The sequence below is a fragment of the Neocloeon triangulifer genome, unplaced genomic scaffold (genome assembly GCF_031216515.1).
Source record: "Neocloeon triangulifer isolate White Clay Creek 2 clone unplaced genomic scaffold, ASM3121651v1 ptg000014l, whole genome shotgun sequence".
Classification (NCBI taxonomy): Eukaryota; Metazoa; Arthropoda; class Insecta; order Ephemeroptera; family Baetidae; genus Neocloeon; species Neocloeon triangulifer.
The window spans coordinates 28407970-28427851 of NW_026775556.1; the positions used below are offsets into that span (position 1 = coordinate 28407970).

The following is a 19882-nucleotide window of genomic DNA, read 5'->3' on the forward strand; positions in this document are numbered from 1 at the left end:
GGTGTGACGTGCGGCGAGTGTGTGTAAGAAATTAGTAGTCTAGAAGAAAATCCGCTGATAGAACAAGTAAATGAATCATGTGGTCCGCTCGTTTCGTAGTTTTCGCACCGTGATGCGAAAAGGAGACGGAATTCATAATCGAGGATTCGAAACTAAAGCTTTTAGCTTTTACATTCGACAAAAATGACCGAACAGCGATCCAGTTCAAGGTATTATAACAATTATTTATGATACATTAAATTTGTAATTATAATGTGTGGAAACGGATGACGGATAGCTCAGAGTGCTGGAAAGGAGTGTTTGCTGAGCGCGAAATTTTATGTGTAAGATTTATTTCTGACCGTCGCAGGGACATGAGCCAAATTTTTATTCCAACCGAATTTAGCTATTTTTAAGTTTATTCATTTTTCTTTACTTTGAAGGATATTAATTAAAGAGCTTAACCTTCTAGAGAACCGGTAAAAAATAAATACCCATAGCAAAGATTAATAGGTTAATATTTTTAGCTTTTTTAGTGAGCTTAATTTTTTTAAGCTCCAATATTTGATTCCGCTTTGTTCTTAGATTGCAAAAAATCGCTCTTTTTTCTTTTTTAAATGTTTTTTCAAACACGCAGTTTATTGACTTATTTTTATCTATTTTCAATGAATTTTTATCCACTTTTTTTCATTGCGATAGTTTTTATGAAGAGAGCATATAGAATTATGGCACAGTTTGTATTGTTAATTGAAATTTGTAATACGTGATAATATTTATAAAATGATACACAGAATTGATATGCATGTATTGGTGAAAGACATATTATACGACATTCTTCATTCTTCAGAAGCTCAAAAGGTTTAAATTTCATTATTATGAATATGAAATTATAAAAAATAATACGCCATTATTTTTGCCTCTTTCAATGTGTGAATAAAATTTCATCTCTTCTTTTAAAATATGAATAATTTAACACATTTTGTGTAAAAATTGTCAATATTTTTTGTAATTGTGGTAATTTTTCTGTTCCTCTATGTTTTCGTACACATCGTCGTAGTCTTCCTCTGGGATTTGTGACAAAGTATCAGGCTCTCTGAAAACAAAAACAAATAAAATCAAGTTAAGAATTTTTTTTTTTTAATTTTCAAACCGAATATTATTCCAAATTTGCTGCACATCTCCAGAATTCCAATTACTCCAAGACGAAGGCTCAATTTCTTCCTCCTTGCTCGTTTTTCTTTTCAGCCACGATTGAGTGTTGATTGTTTTTTCTGGAATGTCTGCAAAAAAGTTTATTTCTCCAAATCAAAAAATTAAAAAGTCTCTGGTGGAATTATTTTCACTCTTGAAACCAAAAGCAGATCGAAAGTATGGAAAAAATGTTATTAAAATCAAATCTAAATCGCGCAATAAAAAAATTCATACTTTTTCTCAAAAGTTTCAAGTAGAACTTCTTAATCATAGTGTTCCGAATTTAATATCGGCTTTTCCTTGTTGGGTTAATTGTTTAAGAAAAAAAAAACAATATCCTGCTCCTCATGTTTTGAGTGCAGCCGTAATTCATAAGTTGTGAAATAATTTTGATAAGAATTACAACAAAAATCAATATTATTTTAAAAAGTTTTTTTTTCTATGAACAATTTTTTGTGGAAAAATTATTTAAAGCATTTAACGTTTCAATTTTCAACACAAAGTTGATTGGAATTCTGAACAAAATTATTTAATAAAAGTTAGTATTCAATTGTCAAGTTTTGTGTTTAAAATTGTAGCCCTATAAATAATTTTCCACGAAAAATGGTTAATTTGAGAGAAAAATGTTTTAAAAGATTGATTTTTGTAATAATTCTTGTCAAAATAATTTCACAGCTCATGAATTATGGCTGCAGCCGAAACATGTAGAGCAGGTCAGCAGGATATTGTTTTATCTTAAACAACTCACGAAATCCATTGAAGGAAAGCCAATTAAAATCACCATATTTCTCAAAGAATTACAAGTGCAAATTTTCAGGTACTATAGATTGAAAAAATTCTCGATATATTTTGTGTTCATTTGAATTAAGGAATTAAATTCGTTGTACATTATTACATAATAATTTAGAAAATCCACTAAATTTGCAACTAACTTGGCACGTGTATTAAGTTGTTGTACAGATTCTGGCCGCTGCTCGGCTGGATTTCCATGACGTCGCTGTCGTTGGTCGAGTGATTGGCGCTGGAGCGGCGTCTCGAGGTTGTGTTGGCCCAGTAGGAAGTGGACGCGGAAGAGGTCAGATCGAGCTGAGAAGACGTGGAAGTGCCGAAGAACCACGACGACGGGTGAAACGAACTTCCAGAGTTGCGACCCTTCCACTAAAATGCGCACAAAGTAAGTCAAAATTCATAATTATTCATTAATTATAATAAAAAAAACGTACGGCCAGACTGTAAAACCTCTTCATCATGGCCCTTTGTTTTGCTCCTCGTCGCATTGTCGTTTTTACTTGCTCGTTGAAAACGACTCTTGTTAAAAATATAAACACGCCCTAAAAAGTTAAAAGATTAATATTTTCCAAGTGAAAAAATTTAATAATACTTGAAGGCCGTTGAGGGCAATGAAGGCGTAGGCGAAATTGTGATCGAACTGAATGTAGAAGAATCCCAAAATCCAAGTTACGCCAAGAAGAGCGGACAGTGAGAATAATCCTTTGATCCACGTTCTAAAAAATTAAAATAAGTCTAAATTACGTAATTTAAAAATTCAACCAAACTTGGCTCGGTCCATGAAGCTTTTTTTCTGCTGTGTTCCGGCAGTGACTGCCACCCTCATCGCCAAAACAAGCACTCCTAAATTAATCTAGAAAGAAATTGTAGATTAAAGAAAATGCAAAAGTCTTCCAATAAAAAAAGATAGTAAATTAAAATAAAATTAACGAGATCTCCATCCGCACCAAAAATAATAGGAAAAGACATCGTTTAAAAAAAATATTAATGTATAAAATGATTGATAATTAGTTTTAATTAGGATAGATAAATGATTTTATAATAATTATAATTAATTATTTTTATTCATTATTATAAATATGGAATTTAATTCAAGTCTAATCTAATAAATTTTTAAGCCTATGTACTCTTTAAGTTGGGTTTTCATTAAATTCAGTGGATAAAAAGCCCAACTTTTTGAGGAAACCACATAAGCCCCACGCAGGAAATGGAAAACCGTGATAGCAGACGGCGTATATTCCAACAATATTAAACTTAGGTGCTTTTTCGATAGACTTAAATTACACTCACCAGCGTGAGGAATAAAACTGGTCCCATGAATGCCCAGATGTACGACGGCGACGACAGCCAACATAATTCGTCGTTCGCATAGCCGGTGTCCTGGAGGCTGCCGGTGACGATGCACGTGATCGCCACAATCAGAATAGGGGTGCCGTAGCCGACGCACAGATAAATCCGAGACATGTCGCGACCCGTGTCGAACACTCTGACCACCAAACGATAAAGGTGGTGCCCTTCGACGGCCATCCACATGAAGGCGGCCAGGAAAACGTAGTGCAGAGTCACGGCCACGCCAACACAAACCTCCTGAAATTTTTTTAATTTACTGATTAAAAAATGTTTATTCAATAAGTGGAGATTGAATTGCAATCAACATCAAATTAGCTCGCAAAATTTACATTTTTTAGGCAATTAATTTTAAACTTAACTACAACAAACTGGATTGACCAAAATCTATTTCTTTCCATTTCTGTCAATTTAAGCCGACAAAATTTCCAAAATACCATTTATATCATAACAAAAATATTTAACAAAATATTCGCATATTTTCCAATAAAACTTATGAATATGTGGAAGTCTTTAAATAACTTTCGATCACCTGGGACAACTTGAAATACGATCTGTCGAGCACTGTCAGCGCCATGAGGTGCCCGATCAATAAGCACAGACACAAGTGTTTCCCTATAGAGTTCCGCTCACCTTGGATGCCCCTGGATTTTGTCAATTATACTTAATTTTATTTCTTACCAAAAAAATAATTACTAACTTCAAAGTGTGCAGAACAAAGAGGGTCAGAATGAGGCTAATGACACTCAGCGAACTGCAAACGATGCTCAAAATTTCCATGATTTGGTCTTTCGCCTGAAAAATAGCACATTTTTTTTTTATTTTAAATATTCGATTTTTGTGACATTTATCTCTTACTATGTATTCGTGGACGTCCATGAGCAGCGCGAAAGACGATAAATGGTTGCACTCGCAAACGGTATACCAGTGACTGGAGTTTACAAGGCGACACCCTGCTGTGTCCCATTCACCGTTCACACTAAAAAGAAAAATTATTTTAAATCTTTAAAAATATGTCAAATATTGTATGGGTTTTTTTTTTTGTAAATCAGCGTCGATTGCAAATTTTAACTTAAAATCGCATTTTTTTAAAATTTATCTATAAAAAATTGAAAATACCCCAAAGATTCATTCCAATAAGCGCAACGTCCGGTTCCCTGAATTGCAGTCGGTTCTTCTCCAGGAAAAAGTTCGTGCCAAATTTTTTGATAGGCGGGACCCTTTGATTGTCTGGCGTGCTTGAAAACCACAACTACAGCGCCTTCGGTTGCAAATTCATGCACTGGTTCTCTTGATTTTCCGTACAAGGTAAGGCTGACCATTCCAGAATTCAGCTTCTTTTTCCTTTCTCGAAAACTGAAAGAAAAAATTGGTTTACAATTTTTATGGTTTACTTTGTTATTTCCTACCTATTGATGCTCGCTGGAAACATGTTCTCGGCGAATTCCATTGACAAATGCTGACCGACCGACTCTAAACTCACATCTGGATATTTTTTCATTTTCGCAGGAAGGTCTTTAATGATAATTGAACTTTTCTTTGGATCAACATTCATGGGAAACCTGACGATGCTGTCGGATTTTCCACCTGTTCAAAAATTAAATTCGTTTTTTACCCCATCCATCTAAATAATTTATATACCAAATTTATGCTTTAAAAATTGAGCTTCCCAGTGCGTGTGATCCAATTTACTCGTCATGTTGTAAACTTCGCCTATGGACTTGGCCTTTTTCGTCACGGCAAAGCCAAACATCTCGGCCAGCTTGTTCATATTCCACCCAAGCTCTATTTTTTGGTACTGAGAAAAAAATTTAGTCGGAAAAATTCATTAATATCGTTTTAATCGAACCTCCCGCAGCTGTTCCCAAGGTTTGGTGAGTGCCAAAAGTTTATCAATAACTCCCATCGCCATTTCTAGTAAAAATTTCCTTTGGTGCAATTTTGTAGCCGGCGGATCTTCAGCCAACTCTTGCTCTTTGAAGAGCAGATCAAGAGATACCTATCATTTTATGACGCATAATTAAAGTTAGCAAAGCAATTAAGATTTAAAAAAAAAATACTCTAGAAAAGTTCAATGACGTTTCCATTTCATGGCCGAACATAGACGAGTCTTTGACAAATTGGTCGACGTCCATCATGAGAGTAAATGACGTAACTTTCTCTTCCTCAATCTGAATAATGAGAACATTGAAGTGGCAATTATTGAGTTGAATGAAACTGTCAAGCGGGATTATGCAGCCGGTTGTGCAAGCGTGTTGAGCGTGTTGCATAATTCATAAGCGCGAGGCGCCTGCTTACCAAGCTGGTCAGATTGTTGACCCAGGGACTGTTGCACTCTTCGTAATTAGGCCACTTTGACTTGTACTGCGACGTGCCGCAAGACCAGAATGCGTTGCCGTCGGCGTCGAGAGGACACGGCCGTTTGCACACGGTCTGTCCGCAACATGTCCAAACCTCGTCGTACTGGTCAGCTTGAATGCATTTGCCAGGACATTCCTCTGGCTCTGAGTGGGATATTATAAACAAATTAAATTTTTTCATTAAATTGTAAGATTTAAATCTATGCCCATTTTAAAATAAAGTTTTCAGGCTTTTATTAGAAGTAAACAAAAAAATCTCGGGGAAACTTTACTGACAATGATTTCAAATAGTTAATCGTATTAAAATTATTTAATTCCATCAAATAATGCTTCGAAAAACCTGCAGAAATAAAGTTTGTAAATTTATTTAAAATATTTATTTTCTAACGTCGTATAATTAATTTTATAGAGATTTTAGCTCGTGTTTCAATAATTCAAACCTGTTGGAGGTGTCGAAGGTGTTGAGTTGTCTTCTGTCGATTCTGATGATCCATCTGTAATTGTAGTATCAGTGATAGTAGTATCTTCTAGCGAAGGTGTGGTAGGATCGGTTGTGGTAGGATCAGTTGTGACTGAGGACGAATCTTTTGTGGTAGGACCGGTTGTGACTGTGGTAGGATCGTTTTTGGTTGTGGTGGATTCGGTAGTGGTTGTGGTAGGACCATTTTCGGTTGTGGTAGGTTCCATTGTAGTTGTTTTAGGATCGTTTTTGGTAGTGGTAGGATCGTTTGTGGTTGTGGTAGGATCGTTTGTGGTTTTGGTAGGATCGTTTGTGGTTGTGGTAGGATCAGTTTTGGTTGTGGTAGGATCGTTTGTGGTTGTGGTAGGTTCCGTTGTGGTTGTGGTAGGATCGTTTGTGGTTGTGGTAGGTTCCGTTGTGGTTGTGGTAGGATCGTTTGTGGTTGTGGTAGGTTCCGTTGTGGTTGTGGTAGGATCAGTTTTGGTTGTGGTAGGATCGTTTGTGGTTGTGATAGGATCGTTTGTGGTTGTGGTAGGTTCCGTTGTGGTTGCGGTAGGATCAGTTTTGGTTGTGGTAGGATCGTTTGTGGTTGTGGTAGGATCAGTTTTGGTTGTGGTAGGATCGTTTGTGGTTGTGGTAGGTTCCGTTGTGGTTGTGGTAGGATCAGTTTTGATTGTGGTAGGATCTTTTGTGGTTGTGGTAGGTTCTGCTGTAGTTGTGATTGGACCTGTTGTGGTTGTGGTAGGATCCTTCGCTGTGGTCGTCGTTTCTCCACCGTTTTCTGAAGTGGTGGTAGTAGATGTATCACATTGTTCTTCAAAGCACACACCCCAGCAGTTAGCAATTGAGTTAATTTTAGTTTAATTTTCTTTTGATGTGCTGGTGCGGTGCAAGAGTGCGATATTTTACCATATTTTGTTCACTCACCTGCACTGTTTCCTGATGTACTTGTTTTGCATACAACTGCCTTCATTGCACCTGAATTTATGTCATCAAGTCCCCAGATCATAAGCATGTCTATTAAGTTGAAATCACCAGAAGGTTTAGTCTAATTTTATATCCATAATAGACAATAATAAACAAACCTACCGCCACTCTTCTGCAAATAAAGAACTTGATCATAATTTTGAACTGAAGCGTCTTCTAAATTAACGACTGAATAGTCCATATCTAGTTCCCATCCGTTCCAAATTATTTCACTTTCAGATGCTTCAATCATTCCAGCAGTCGCAAATTTTGTTGTCTCGTCATTTAAGAAGCCTGATGATAATTTTATAAATTCATTTCACAGACAAATCCTACAATTTAAACTTTTATCTTCAACAATTACTTTCTTATCGTTGTTAGTTGAAAGTGAGAGTCAATGTTGAGTAGAAATTTTTGAGTTTATTTATTTTATTATTAATTATTATTAATTATTTATAAATATTAATTAAGTTCAGACAAAATCGAGACTTTTTATCTACATAGAAAATAAATTTAGCTTACGTGTATCAGTTAGCATGAAGAATAAAAACTGCCGTTCTTCCGCTGTTTCAACTGCAGCAGGTTTCCCAACGTCGCATGATGCTTCGGGTGATCCTTAGACAACAAATTTGAAAATAATTAAAAAAAAATTAATTCTGATGTTTTACCATTGTATTCGGCAATATAATAGCATTTTTCCTCAAAATGACACATATTAGATGGACATGGGCCAATTTGGCAAACGCCAATGACAGTAGGTCCGCAAGTGTCCTTAGCACCATAGCAGAAAACAGGCATGAGTTTTTGCCTTGGTATTTTCACGATGGCGCCCCACACATTTTCCGGTTTGAAAGGTCCTTTTTTTCTCGAACTCTACAAATTTAATTGGTTCAAAAGACTTAAAACAAAAGTATCAAATGTCCAACTTTTGGCTGTGGGGTCCGCACGTCGACGAAGGTAGACAGAATGGGGTTTACGTTGATGCATGCTTTTTCTTCAGCCTCGGCGCAGTAGCACGTGAGACCATTTGTTTCGATGCTGATCGCAGTCGGATCGTTGTCGCAAGCTTCACCGCAGTAACGAAACTCTTTGTCAATACTTCCGCAAACCAAACTCTTACACTCGTCAGTTTGAGCTGCACACACTTCAAAAGCGGATGATTTGCAGCCTGTGGAAAACAGAAATCAATTGCTAAAAGCTGAAATTTATCCTCAAAATGAAAATGAAATTATTTGACTTAAATAAAATCACGAGTGCTCTTCCATCTTTCCTCTAGATAGCATCAAGATATATATTGGTTTAGGTCGCAGTTTGTTTGGTCAAAATTGGTGCGAATTTCACCATTTTTAATTCTTTGATATTTTGATTATTTTCTTGTCATCAAATTTTTATAAAAGATAAATTTTAACAGGAAACTCAGCAATCATTGGTTTTTTTTTTATAATTCTTTAAGTAGATTTAAAATTAATTTAATTATGAAACAAATACCTATGGGATATCCTTTTTCGTTGGCGAAATTTCCGCAGAAAGGCCACTCGTCAGGCTGAGCAGACAAAGCCCTGTAGGAAGTGAGTGTCAGGGCGCCGAGAAAAAGAGACCTGATCAGCCACATCCTCCGGTCCAACTGAGGTATATCGTGACAATGAAAGTCAAAAGCCGCGGCTTATCTAAATTGCACCATATTGAGCCCGCGTCTGTTGTGTTTGAGGGATTAAAAGGGTGACATCGCTAAGTACTCAATTATCGCAGCGTCGAAAAGCTTGGCAAAATAAATAGACGATAGTGGCAGAGCAAACAACAAAGTCTGCCTGATGGGCACGCGGAAAGTTCATCTATCGCGCGCACGAGAATAAAATATATATGTATAAATTTATCAATATCAGTTAATAGGGTTGCCAAATGGCATAATGACGCTAATAGACAGACGGATGTTTGGTGTTTATTTGTCGGCGCTTGAAAGCTGCACGTCCTCTATAAATTAATCCACCAAGGTTGTCTTGTATTTTTACAACTAATTGGGCTGTAAAATCTCTAATATCTAATATTGACTTACTAATTATAGCATCAATTACATCAGTTTATGCTGCAAGCTCAAATGGTTAAAATTGTAAAAATTCCTCAGTAGAATCATTTTAAACGATTATTCCCCTGAAAGCTGACATAATTATGTACTAGGACGTAAAAAAAAACGCATTTTGGTGAAAACTTCTTCTGAAACGGATGTTATGCATTGGGAGTGCAAGTAGAATATTTCTGATTGCTTTGTTTATTCACAAATATAAATAATTGTCTCAAAATTCTGATGACATCCTTCACATCCTTAATTTATCTGTAAATTGACTGTATAATAAGTTATAATCACTAAAGTGTAGAATAAAACTTTACTGAATTTATTTTACCTAGAAAAATGGTTTTTATTAAATATATTTTAATAAATGTAAGCAAGTTGTCTTTTATGATAAGCGCTTTTATCTATAATTTTAAAATAAGCGCTTTAGTAATTTATTTATATTTTTTAATGTTATTTTAAAACATGTATTAATTTATGAGAGGATTATAACTTATTATACAGTCAATTTACAGATAAATTAAGGATGTGAAGGTTGTCATCAGAATTTTGAGACAATTATTTATATTTGTGAATAAACAAAGCAATCAGAAATGTTCTACTTGCACTCCCAATGCATAACATCCGTTTACTAAAATAAATAATAAAGTACGTTTCAAATATCTTTTTTTTGACTATCATAACAATGAAACTGAAATAAAATGAATCAGAAATTAACGCTTGGTTTGGATTTGATGAGTAATTAGAACCACAGGCTTTAAATATTGCAAAATGACAAAAAATTAACGAAAAGAAAAACACCCAAGTGACTTTATTCAGAGATCAAAATGCTTTTCTTCTATAACTTTCTTTTAAACCAAAATTTTTATTACATGTAAATTCTGATTTTGTCTAATATGGAACTAAAATCACTTTAAAAACACGACTTTTTCTTGTAAAAACCACAGAAATGAGATGAACAATATGGAAAAACTCGTTTTTCCTTTTTTTTCTTCATTTGATATAATTTCTTCAAAATACTTTCAACTTGGTATATTTTTTCCTCGTCTCGGCACCGCGGCTTATCGTCCGTCGGCCGTATGGTCCCGCAGCTTGTGCCGTCCACGATCTAATCTGACCGAGCGAGAGCGCAACAGCGAAACCACCAAGGACCATTAACATGAGCGAGCGACTAAATTATCCTGCACGCCGGCAAATTGGGCGGCTGCGGAAGAACGGGGTGCGCGTTCCGCAATGCATACACACCAGGGCTGGCGTGCGCTAGGTCAGCACCCAGCAGCTCCCCCGACCCTAATCTTCAAATCCCCTCGGCCGAGTGGTGCGAACCATCCCCTATCGACGAGCACCAGAAGCACCCGCAGCTCGGCACGGCTGCCAACGTGACCAACAACCCCGCACTCTGCAAATCGATAATCCGCCGTTTGACCTTTCAAATTTGAAAGTTCAAAACTTTTTTAACATTTATTTAAATTTATTCAGATTATTGCGGATCACTTTTGAATTTTTCGGGCGGAAAACTGTCACTCCACCCCTTTTGCGGGGAGTTTGTTGCGTTGGCCAAGGGTGTACGCCCGCAATATTGTCGCATACAGACGAGGGTTGCCCACACGACACGAGCCAGGTAAGTTGTCTTTCCGTTGGCCCGTCAATTAGAGCCGAAATTCGCGACACCTGTGACTGAATTCGCTCGCCCTTTCTTTCGGACGGGCCGAGCCTTTGTCGGTCCCGTCGGGCAACTCGGGCGCCGACCTTGGATCAATTTGAGCCGCTCGTACACCAAAGATTTTATTGATTTCTTGATACTGTAGCACACACGCTGCCCGACGAGACAGCACAATCGAGAAAAATATTCGAATCGCGCAAATATTGATCCGAGTGTGTATTTTTTTATTATTTTTCAAGCAACTCGAGCAGGTTTTAATGATTTTATTTTTTTAGAGGTCGAGTTTTGCGCTTTCAACTCTGTGTGCTGCTTTGGTTGGTCATTTATTTTTGTCATGCGACGCCGGCCTCTCATAATGATGTTAGGGGTGCCAAGCAAGAACAATGCCGCAGCCGAAATACCCCCCTGCTTATTAAATGACACTCGGACCGGCTTTTAAAGGGCGACCTCCCCTGTCACTTTCGCTCTCTTCAATTTTTTTGTCTGTTTTTGTCCTTTCAAATCAAGGTTGCGTCACTGTTTAATATACGTGCGCGTGTGAAACGCGATTCGCGCAACTTGTTACGAATTGCTGAATCGCAGAAGGTTTGTTTGCCTCGTTGCTTATCAACACGGACTAGATTAAAAAAGCAGTGACGTTCTGGCGGTGACGAATTTCCAGTTCGAATGTTCCTTGTTGAAAAAAAACTACAAACTATACACGCATGTGGGATGATTACGACGTCACTGTTTGAGAGAGAAAATATTTTCTTTATAATTAAATATTCACTAATGATTATGAGCCTTATTTTGAATTAATTTATATAAACTTAAAAATATTAAATTAAAACATTTTTTATGTAATTTAACACATGTAATTTCCTTCATTAAATATTCATTTTTCTTTGAGGTTAAATTTAAAAAAAAAATTATGTTTTAATTAAATTATTTTTTTCATTTTCTGACATTTTGAAATAGATGAAATATTAATTATTATGCAGGATATTAAATTTAAAGTTATTAATTTTTCTTTTTAAGTCCAAAGTTTTTATAAGCGCAAAATTTAATCAAATTTCTTAGAAATCTGCAGTGTTTGTAAATTTTGATTGGAATTTTAATATTTGAACCTAATTATTTACAGAGGATTATTATTGTTGTTTAATTTTCCGATCATATTGTTTAAATTCAATTTTTTTTTAAACAATTTATTAGAAAAGTAAGAAATTTTTGGACCACTTGCAAGAATTCTGCTGAAACTTCCGAGATCAAAAAGACTTCATCCGCCGCAGATGAAATATAAAATAGAACCTTTTGAATATATAAATATTTTAATAATTTTCAGTTTATAATATTTCATTTGGACAATTTAAAAAGAAAAATCAGCTTTGATTTGACTTTGATTCGTGACTCTACAATCGCCCTCTTGTGAGATCAAGAGGAGGAATAAGCAATCCACTCCACCACATAAGTGTAAAGTGCAAATTTTTCCGCGCATTAGGTCGTTATGCAAAATTTTCGGTGGCAAGCACCGCCGGGCCGGGGTGTTGTTTTAATTAAGCCAGGCGGGCCGGGCGGGCTGGTCCCATTGTTAAAACAAGCAGGATTAAGGTGCTGCCGTCTATAGCTCGCGTGCTCATATGCAAATAAGTTCGTGCCAAGTATAGAGCAAGAACAAAAGTAGTCTCTCATCCAGCGGCACATCTAAGGCCTCGTTCAAATATTCCAGAGCTCAAAGGGCCCCGAGTTTGCTCAGACTTCCGATGCTTGATAACCCGCCAGAGCGGAACTCGCCAACCTCTCGATTTTCATCAGGAGCGAACGAAAGTATATAATTCTTGAACACAGTTTAAAGTTGGAAGAGTTGAAAACGGAAAGACGGTTTAAAATGTAAAAGAAAAAATTTATTTTTATTTTTTAATTTTTACTCTAATAAAGAGGAAATGAAGAGATCGGGCTTTTTTCTCTTTGCGAAAATTGTTTTTATTAAAAAACAAAACGGATCTACCAGTTTCAGTCACGGTCTGCAGCCCTATTTTATGAGCAAGAAAATTACAAAAAAATCAGTAAAATTGAAAAAAAAACACACACACACATTTTAACACAAAAATACTAATAAAAAGCATTTTATTGATTGATTAATTTTTTTATCTGCGTACTTTTATTGGTTAAAATTAGATACAAGGCTTTTGTCCCATAAAAAAACCGAAAAAAATTGCAATCTCTGTCTCAATAACCTTTTAAGTATTAAGATAGAGTTATTCTTTTAATGAAGATTGCAATGATTGATGATAAGAAGGCACCGAAGGACTCCAAGAGTGTAAATTCTAATTAAATTTTAATAATATTTTTTTAAAAAATCGAGTTTAAAACGTTGGAAAACTGTTAATTTTCATAGCAATTTACTCTTTTTATTTGGGCAGGACTATTTTTGGAAGTTTTTTTTTAAGCAACACACCTTTCTGCGTAAATAAACTACGTATTTACGCGTGCAACGGGAGTATTAAGCAAGCACTATCGCTGAACCGGCACAAAAACATTTGAATGAAGATAAGATAACGCCCATGTGTGCGCGTTTATTCAATTTGTTTGTGTGTTAGTTATGCAAGATCTTGAATGCAGAATGAACGGTAAACAGTTTGCACGGCAAACTTTGCAGCAAATTTTCAATACCTCAAAAATTTCCAATTTTTTCCCCCAAAATTTAGAATATTTGTGTAATTCAGTGAAATTATAAAAACATTTCCCATGAAGCTTAAAAATTGCCCTAAATACCGGTAAAATTCAATCATTTTTAATAATTTCATTTATGAATTTTGTCGATTGAAATTTTTCTCATCATTTTTAAACACAATAATTCATTTTTCGTCCTGCCTTCATTTTCTTTCTATTTGATTTACTTGGTTAATTTTATCACTGACCCCCGGTCTGCTGACGAGAGATACTCGCTTGTTATGAGCTTTCGTAATAACTCGAGCGCATCAACGAGCGCACCCCAGAAGTGTCGGGCGTTAATTGCATTTAATTTTATACAATGCAGCAGCAGCAGCTCGCGCGCGCTCTTCAGAGAAATGAAAACGCGAGGCTGCTTGCCGAGTGCAAACAATCTCTGCTCATTAAACCCATCAGTGCACCAGCGAGCAGCCGACGAGACACAAGAGCGTTCTTTTCGCCGCTGCCCTTTTTTCAAAAACCAAAAATATCACGTAATTTTTCAAGTATGAAGAACCACCGAAAGGCTTCCTCTGCGGTTTTGAAAGGCTAATAACGACTAATAATAGCACTCGAGCAGGTCAGTCAAGACATGCGATGTCGCTCATAAATTTTAATATACCCAACGAACGTTCAAGAAAAATTATTACATAAATTAATAACAATAATAACGTATTTATTTGATATAATTTTTATTAATATATTCCTTTTCACAAATTTCTTTTTCCTTTTCACAGCATAAATAATCTTTCACGCTTTTAAAATATTTAAAATCCGTTTGCCTCAGTTTTAAATTATCTACGTAACTAAAATCAAATAATTTTTTTTTAAATTAGGTTGGGACTTGAATTTGTTAGTTTTAAGTTTTTAAAATTTCTATGTCAAAATGTGGTGTTTTTCAATTTTGCTGATTTTTTGTATTTTTCTTGCTCATGAAACAGGGTCGCAGACCGTGACCAGAACTAGAAGAGCCATTTTATTTTTAATAGAAACAATTTTCTGCAACGTTGAAAAGTCCGATCGCTTCATTTCCAATTTTTTTAAAGTTAACAATTTGTTAACAAGTTTATCTTGATAATTTTGGATCCAATCACTTTCAATTTGCAAAATATAAATTAAATTGCTCAGAATTCTATTTTTATCTTTTATTTTTGGACCCAACAGCAGAAATATGATTTATGGGCGCAGGAAGTTGAGGCCAAACGTTGTCGAGACTTGATGACCCTGCGCGTGAACATTGAAATTGATATTGATTCGCGTCGTAAAAAAGTCCATCCAGAATAGAATGTGTTGCTGGATAATTCACGAGGGCTGGGCGTCATGTGATAACGGCTCTGCCCCGCCCGCCGCCTTCAGGTCAGGAGACTGTGATAAATTGACAGTCAATATAGTTCTGACGTTTCTGGAGTCTTCCTTTTATATGTTTACGTGATGTGTCATTTTACTCGAAATTTGTTCAATCTAACTCGGAATTCACGAACTTTTATGGAACTTTTTCCTTAAAAAAAATATCCAGTTTTTTTTAAATTAAGGCATCAATTTTTCTTAGCAAAGCCAAATATTATAGTTTTAAGAGAATAACCGAGAATAACTATGTTAAAAAATTATTTCGTGTTGAAAATAATGTTTAAAAATTTGTTAAAAATGAAATTTCTAGCAACACTTGACATGCAGATGAATTTTTCAAAGAAATCATGCATTTTTTGGTTGTAAAAATGAAGATCTGACTGTTTGAAAGTGCTAAAAATATTTTAAATACTAGAATTTATAGAAGTAAAATTAAGATTTTCTACTTGCAGGACTCGAAATTTGAAAATAGGACGCTAAAATAATCAGTAAATGATTTGATATAAATTGTAGAGCACCAAAGTATCATTTGAAAAAAAAAATATTATTGCAATGTAAGCAAACATCTGGTTTAAACAGTTTGAAAACGACATAAAAAAATTAACAATTTTTTTAATTAATTTTATTCAATTCATTAAAACTTTTAAATCTACAGAGAGGTTTTTGATATGAAAATATAAATTGATATTAACTTGTTGACAAATTGTCAGAAATTTCATTAATAAAATTACGTGCCCCAGATGATTTGATTATGAAGGGTCTGAATTAACAAAAGCACCCCTTTGAGGGTTTCGAGGTCATCAAATTAAGTTACATGTTTGAGAGGTCGTGACGCGCGGCGCTTGCAGACAATTTGCGAAACGATGTAAATGGTGTTGCCTTTTGTTGACAGGATGTGGGAGTGGGCGTACGTCGGCATCAACGCTTCGTTGCCCGGGGATGGCGGCCCTGAGTGTGCAGCTTACCTCAGCAAAAGGGTCATTTGGGTGAGTTTGTGTTGTTTTTAATTTAATCACAACTTCTTGTTATTAAAATAAAACGCTGCAGCAAAAGTGGACGAAAAAAAATAATGTCAAGTGCTGAAGGGGTTTTGCGCGCGCGTGTGTACGATATTGCGGCGCGTGTAACGGGAAAGAGGGCTCGCAAAATATGGGTGCTTTTTATTTAATCTGGCGCGGCGGCAAAACCCACAGCCAGGCGATAAAACTTTATCTCTCCCGCTGTTACAATCTGTATATCCACTGCGCGTACAAAAGCACTGTGGAAAGTGCGCCAAAAACCGTTAAAAATTAATCAACTGAATAAACGCTGAAGCGGTTTATTTTTAGAAGGGACAGATTTCATTTGAATCGAAAAAAATACCCTTTTAAAAACAAGAAGGGTTGTTTCAAATACACACAAAATGTTTTAATTTATCAAAATTTGTTTTGATTTTTGTTCAATTTTGATTATAAATTTTTGTATGATCTAAAAATATTTTTTTTTTACATTTTTAAAATTTGGCTTTTTTAGGCTTTTTATTGACAAATTCAGAATTTTTAACTATGGTTAACAGCATGTTGATAGTTAATAAAAAAAATTTACTATTCAATCGACTAAAGAATTAAAAGTGCGACCTGTTTGAAAAAAAAAATTAAAAACCAATGCCAAAATCAGTTTCAGAAAAAATAAAATTTTATAAAAATATTTAATTTTTAAATGGCTTTTACGTGATTTTACTGAAACTGCGCGAGAAAATAGAAAAACTTGGATTTTAAGAACGGAATGCAAACCAAAATTTGAACTTTTAACTGCGAAAATCAATTTTTAAATGTCTCAAAAATTAATCACATTTTGTGTCACAAAAAAATATAAAACTCACTATTTGAAAATAAAAGTATTAAAATGTTTTGTTTTTGAAATTAAATCGTTTCCGTGAAAATGGAAAATTTTTAATATTAAAAATAAATTAAAAAAAATAATTGACTTGGATGAATTACTAAAAAAATTAACTTGGTCATTCAATGATATCAGATTTAGAAAAAAATGAGATGTCTGAAGCATGTCTGGAGCAGAGTTCCTTGATCTTCTTGACCCATTTTTTTTTATAATCACGCTGGTCATTTGGTAAATCTTTGAAGGGTACGAATTGGTGTCGCAGGTCGAGACAGTTTACACGAGCATCCTCGCGTCCCTGCTGATCGCATGGGGTTGGCGCCACGTGACCTTTTGCCAACCGCCCGACTACAAAGCGCCTATGCCTCACCGTCCAGTCTACACGCAACGGCAGCTGCAGACCAAGACCTACCTTTTGCTGGCCTACAGCTTCATTTGGGGCGTCGAGGTCGGCTTCAAGTTTGCCTCGCAAACTGTCCTGTACCTTTTCAACCCTTGTCACATCGTGACCATGATGCAGGTCGGTTTTTGACAAATTTATTGGCAGTGACAACTTTTTAAATTCCATTTTAAATTAAATAAATAATCAATCAATTAATTACATCTCAGTTTAATTCATTTTAAAAATCATAGTTGTACCTTTTGGCCGCACCTCCAAGTAAAACTGCAAGTGGATGGTTTCGTCTCCACCTAAACTACCTTAACGGTGCCATCCTGGCTTTTGTTTTTCCTGTTACAGACTCAAGACAGGTAACTCAATTTTTATCTTAATGATTTAGAAACCTTTTTTAAATTTATCGTGCATAATAAAATTGCAGCTACCTTTTGAGACTGTGACATATTGGTTGCAACACTCAATGATGCTCATTGTACCTGCTTATCTCATCAAAATGAAAGGTACACATTTCTTTTCAAATATTAATTAAATCATTTTAAAATTAAAATATTCATATTTTGTTTTCAAAAAATTTGAAATTCTAATTGTGCTTTTTGCGACAATTTATGCAACCGGCTCGACATGCGTGTCGAGCTGGTTGCCGTTGCGCCTTAATAACCGCTTTTGTTGTCCACAAACATAGGCGCAGCACTTTTGTTTGACTTATTGTTGGTTTTATGTGGCGTGTAATTACTCAAAGCCGCAAATCGTGTTTCAGGCGTTTACACAGTCGAGTCTGTCCGTGATTTCAGCTGGAACGCCTTGGCCTACGGTTTCATTTTATTTTACCACTTTATCGTCCTTAATTTTGTTGGAAGAGTGAGTTTGTTTTTATTATCTCATTATACAATTTATAATATCATGTTTTTTCTTTCTTATCGAACAGCCATTTGAAGTGAATTTGAACCACATGCTATGTCCCTTGCCGGCCGACCCTTTCAATGGGCAATGGTACCGGTCGGCAGCTGTTGTCCACGAAGCTCTCCTCTGCCCCCTGTGCAGCAAGATGATGTGCCTTTACCAGGACTTCATAAATAAGGTAATGAAATGAAACAAAATATTTAAAAATTGATATTAACTTTAAATTTACTTCATCAGGGAGACATTTATGAAATCGAGAGTGCCAAAGACAAGAATCAAACTGCGGAAAAGTCTCGTTGCGGAAGAGCGCCTGGAGAGAACGGGTCAGCAACTCGGAAACTCTCGCATGTGGAGTAAGAGCTGCAAGCTGTGGCTCAAATGATCTCACTTTCATTGGGAAAAGCGCTCAGTGGATGAAAACCACAGCTATTACTCAAGTGTTAATTAATTTATTGACTGCGAAACGGTAACTTTGTAGAACGGCCTTAAGCGCAAAGTCTGTCAAGTTGGCATGTTGTAGGTTTGCCAAGGGAATTTTAAAAATATGTAATATGATTTAGTCATTTTTTTAGTGTGTAAAATCGGCTTTAGATTCACGTATTGTTAAAAAGAAAAACTCATCGGAGGTTGTGACCAAATTTTAATTCGAGCGATGCAGAGAGATTAGCTCAGTTGAAGCACTTCTCATGGTAGAATCTTCGCCTGGTGCGTTAGGTGCTGGAAAATGTGTGAATTCATTTCTTACCGTAAGGCGACGTAAAAAATCAAATTGTTGAATATCTTGTAGCGAAAATTGTACGAAAATAACCTTGCATGTGACTTGTATCAAATCATGAAGGCAGAGAAGAGTGGAATATTTACAATTTTACATAAATCGTGGCCTCTCTTATATAGAAATGTAATGTGATAGGATTGCGATTTGATATAGTTGAGATCTAATATGAAATGGCAAAGTTGCGATTTGATTATTTGTTGCTCATCAGATGAGCTGCATATATACTTGTTACATTAGACGTATCAAAAAAGTTGAGATTGACAAATTTCTGAAAATTGGTTGGCTTTGAAAAAAATGTGTTGATTTAGAACATTTTGCAATAATTAAAATCAAATAGGAAAGATTCTGAAAGGCTCTGTTGTAAAGAGCCAACAAATTTTATTGCATCCAATTTCTACCAAAGTTGAAGACCAAAGAGGTAGCCGTGAATATAATAATGCAAAAATGAATTCTACGATAAACTTTGGATAGTCTGAGAATTCCGTCATAGTCACAAGCAAATGACTTTAGTCTGCCATTTTGCTTATAATATGTCAGTTTTTTTTCTTCATTTTGAAATACATTTTGTGATATTAATTTATGCACTCATTAGCATACTTTGTGCCATTGTTATACTTGCAAGTTTCTTTCCTTCCATGCTGTAGTTCATTTGTCATTTGATTCCAAATATGGAGACAATACAATTTATACCTTCAAATTCTATATCTACCCCTACATTCGCATTAAGCTGTGATTTAAACATTATATTATAGGGGATAAGTATATCAAAATGTTGCTTATATTTAAAAAAAAAAAATGACAGTTAAACAATGAAAAAAGTCTCGAGTTGAATAGAAATATAGCATATAATATAAATTATATTAGATGCTCATAACTTTGAGCAGTTTCTTTGTTCACCTTGTATAGAAGACCATTACTAGTCTTTCAAAACTGTGTAACTCAATTATCATCAAATTATTATTTAGATCTTGTCTCTCAATAAATCAATAAAAAAAAATGCCATTTTCATAGCCACTCTGGTATTTTTTTTTTTAATTTTGATTGTTCCTTTAATTGTAAGAAATAAATGATGAAAGA

At 35.2% G+C, this 19882-nt stretch overlaps 2 protein-coding genes across 8 annotated transcripts; one reads left to right on the forward strand and one right to left on the reverse strand.

The window, feature by feature from the left end:
* Positions 1-13: 13 nt before the first annotated feature.
* LOC132200571 (transmembrane protein 164) lies at positions 14-19838 on the forward strand. 4 transcript variants are annotated; one of them, XM_059626139.1, is made up of 9 exons: positions 14-209; positions 2120-2344; positions 15751-15844; positions 16999-17253; positions 17367-17483; positions 17552-17630; positions 17888-17988; positions 18056-18208; positions 18268-19838. In XM_059626139.1, exons 2-9 carry the CDS (start codon positions 2334-2336, stop codon positions 18385-18387), a joined length of 930 nt encoding a protein of 309 aa, XP_059482122.1. In that variant the 5' UTR covers positions 14-209; positions 2120-2333; the 3' UTR covers positions 18388-19838. The 4 variants fall into 4 exon arrangements, with proteins under 4 accessions (XP_059482122.1, XP_059482125.1, XP_059482121.1 ...); XM_059626142.1 differs by lacking the exons at positions 14-209; positions 2120-2344 and adding an exon at positions 10720-10781; XM_059626138.1 differs by lacking the exons at positions 14-209; positions 2120-2344 and adding an exon at positions 13401-13429.
* LOC132200568 (adhesion G protein-coupled receptor L2-like) lies at positions 634-10427 on the reverse strand. 4 transcript variants are annotated; one of them, XM_059626129.1, is made up of 25 exons: positions 10181-10427; positions 8581-8716; positions 8019-8260; positions 7761-7965; positions 7615-7707; positions 7216-7386; positions 7054-7143; positions 6854-6940; positions 6107-6160; positions 5605-5810; positions 5367-5477; positions 5156-5305; positions 4948-5104; positions 4716-4893; positions 4426-4662; positions 4165-4285; positions 4007-4101; positions 3839-3950; positions 3250-3546; positions 2727-2812; positions 2552-2675; positions 2394-2501; positions 2103-2328; positions 1130-1259; positions 634-1072 (listed from the first exon to the last, which is right to left on the reverse strand). In XM_059626129.1, the coding sequence occupies exons 1-25, from the start codon at positions 10319-10321 to the stop codon at positions 973-975; spliced, it is 3657 nt and encodes a 1218-aa protein (XP_059482112.1). In that variant the 5' UTR covers positions 10322-10427; the 3' UTR covers positions 634-972. The 4 variants fall into 4 exon arrangements, with proteins under 4 accessions (XP_059482112.1, XP_059482113.1, XP_059482114.1 ...); XM_059626130.1 differs by having other exon boundaries at positions 6854-6907; positions 10181-10426; XM_059626131.1 differs by lacking the exon at positions 6854-6940 and having other exon boundaries at positions 10181-10426.
* Positions 19839-19882: the final 44 nt, after the last annotated feature.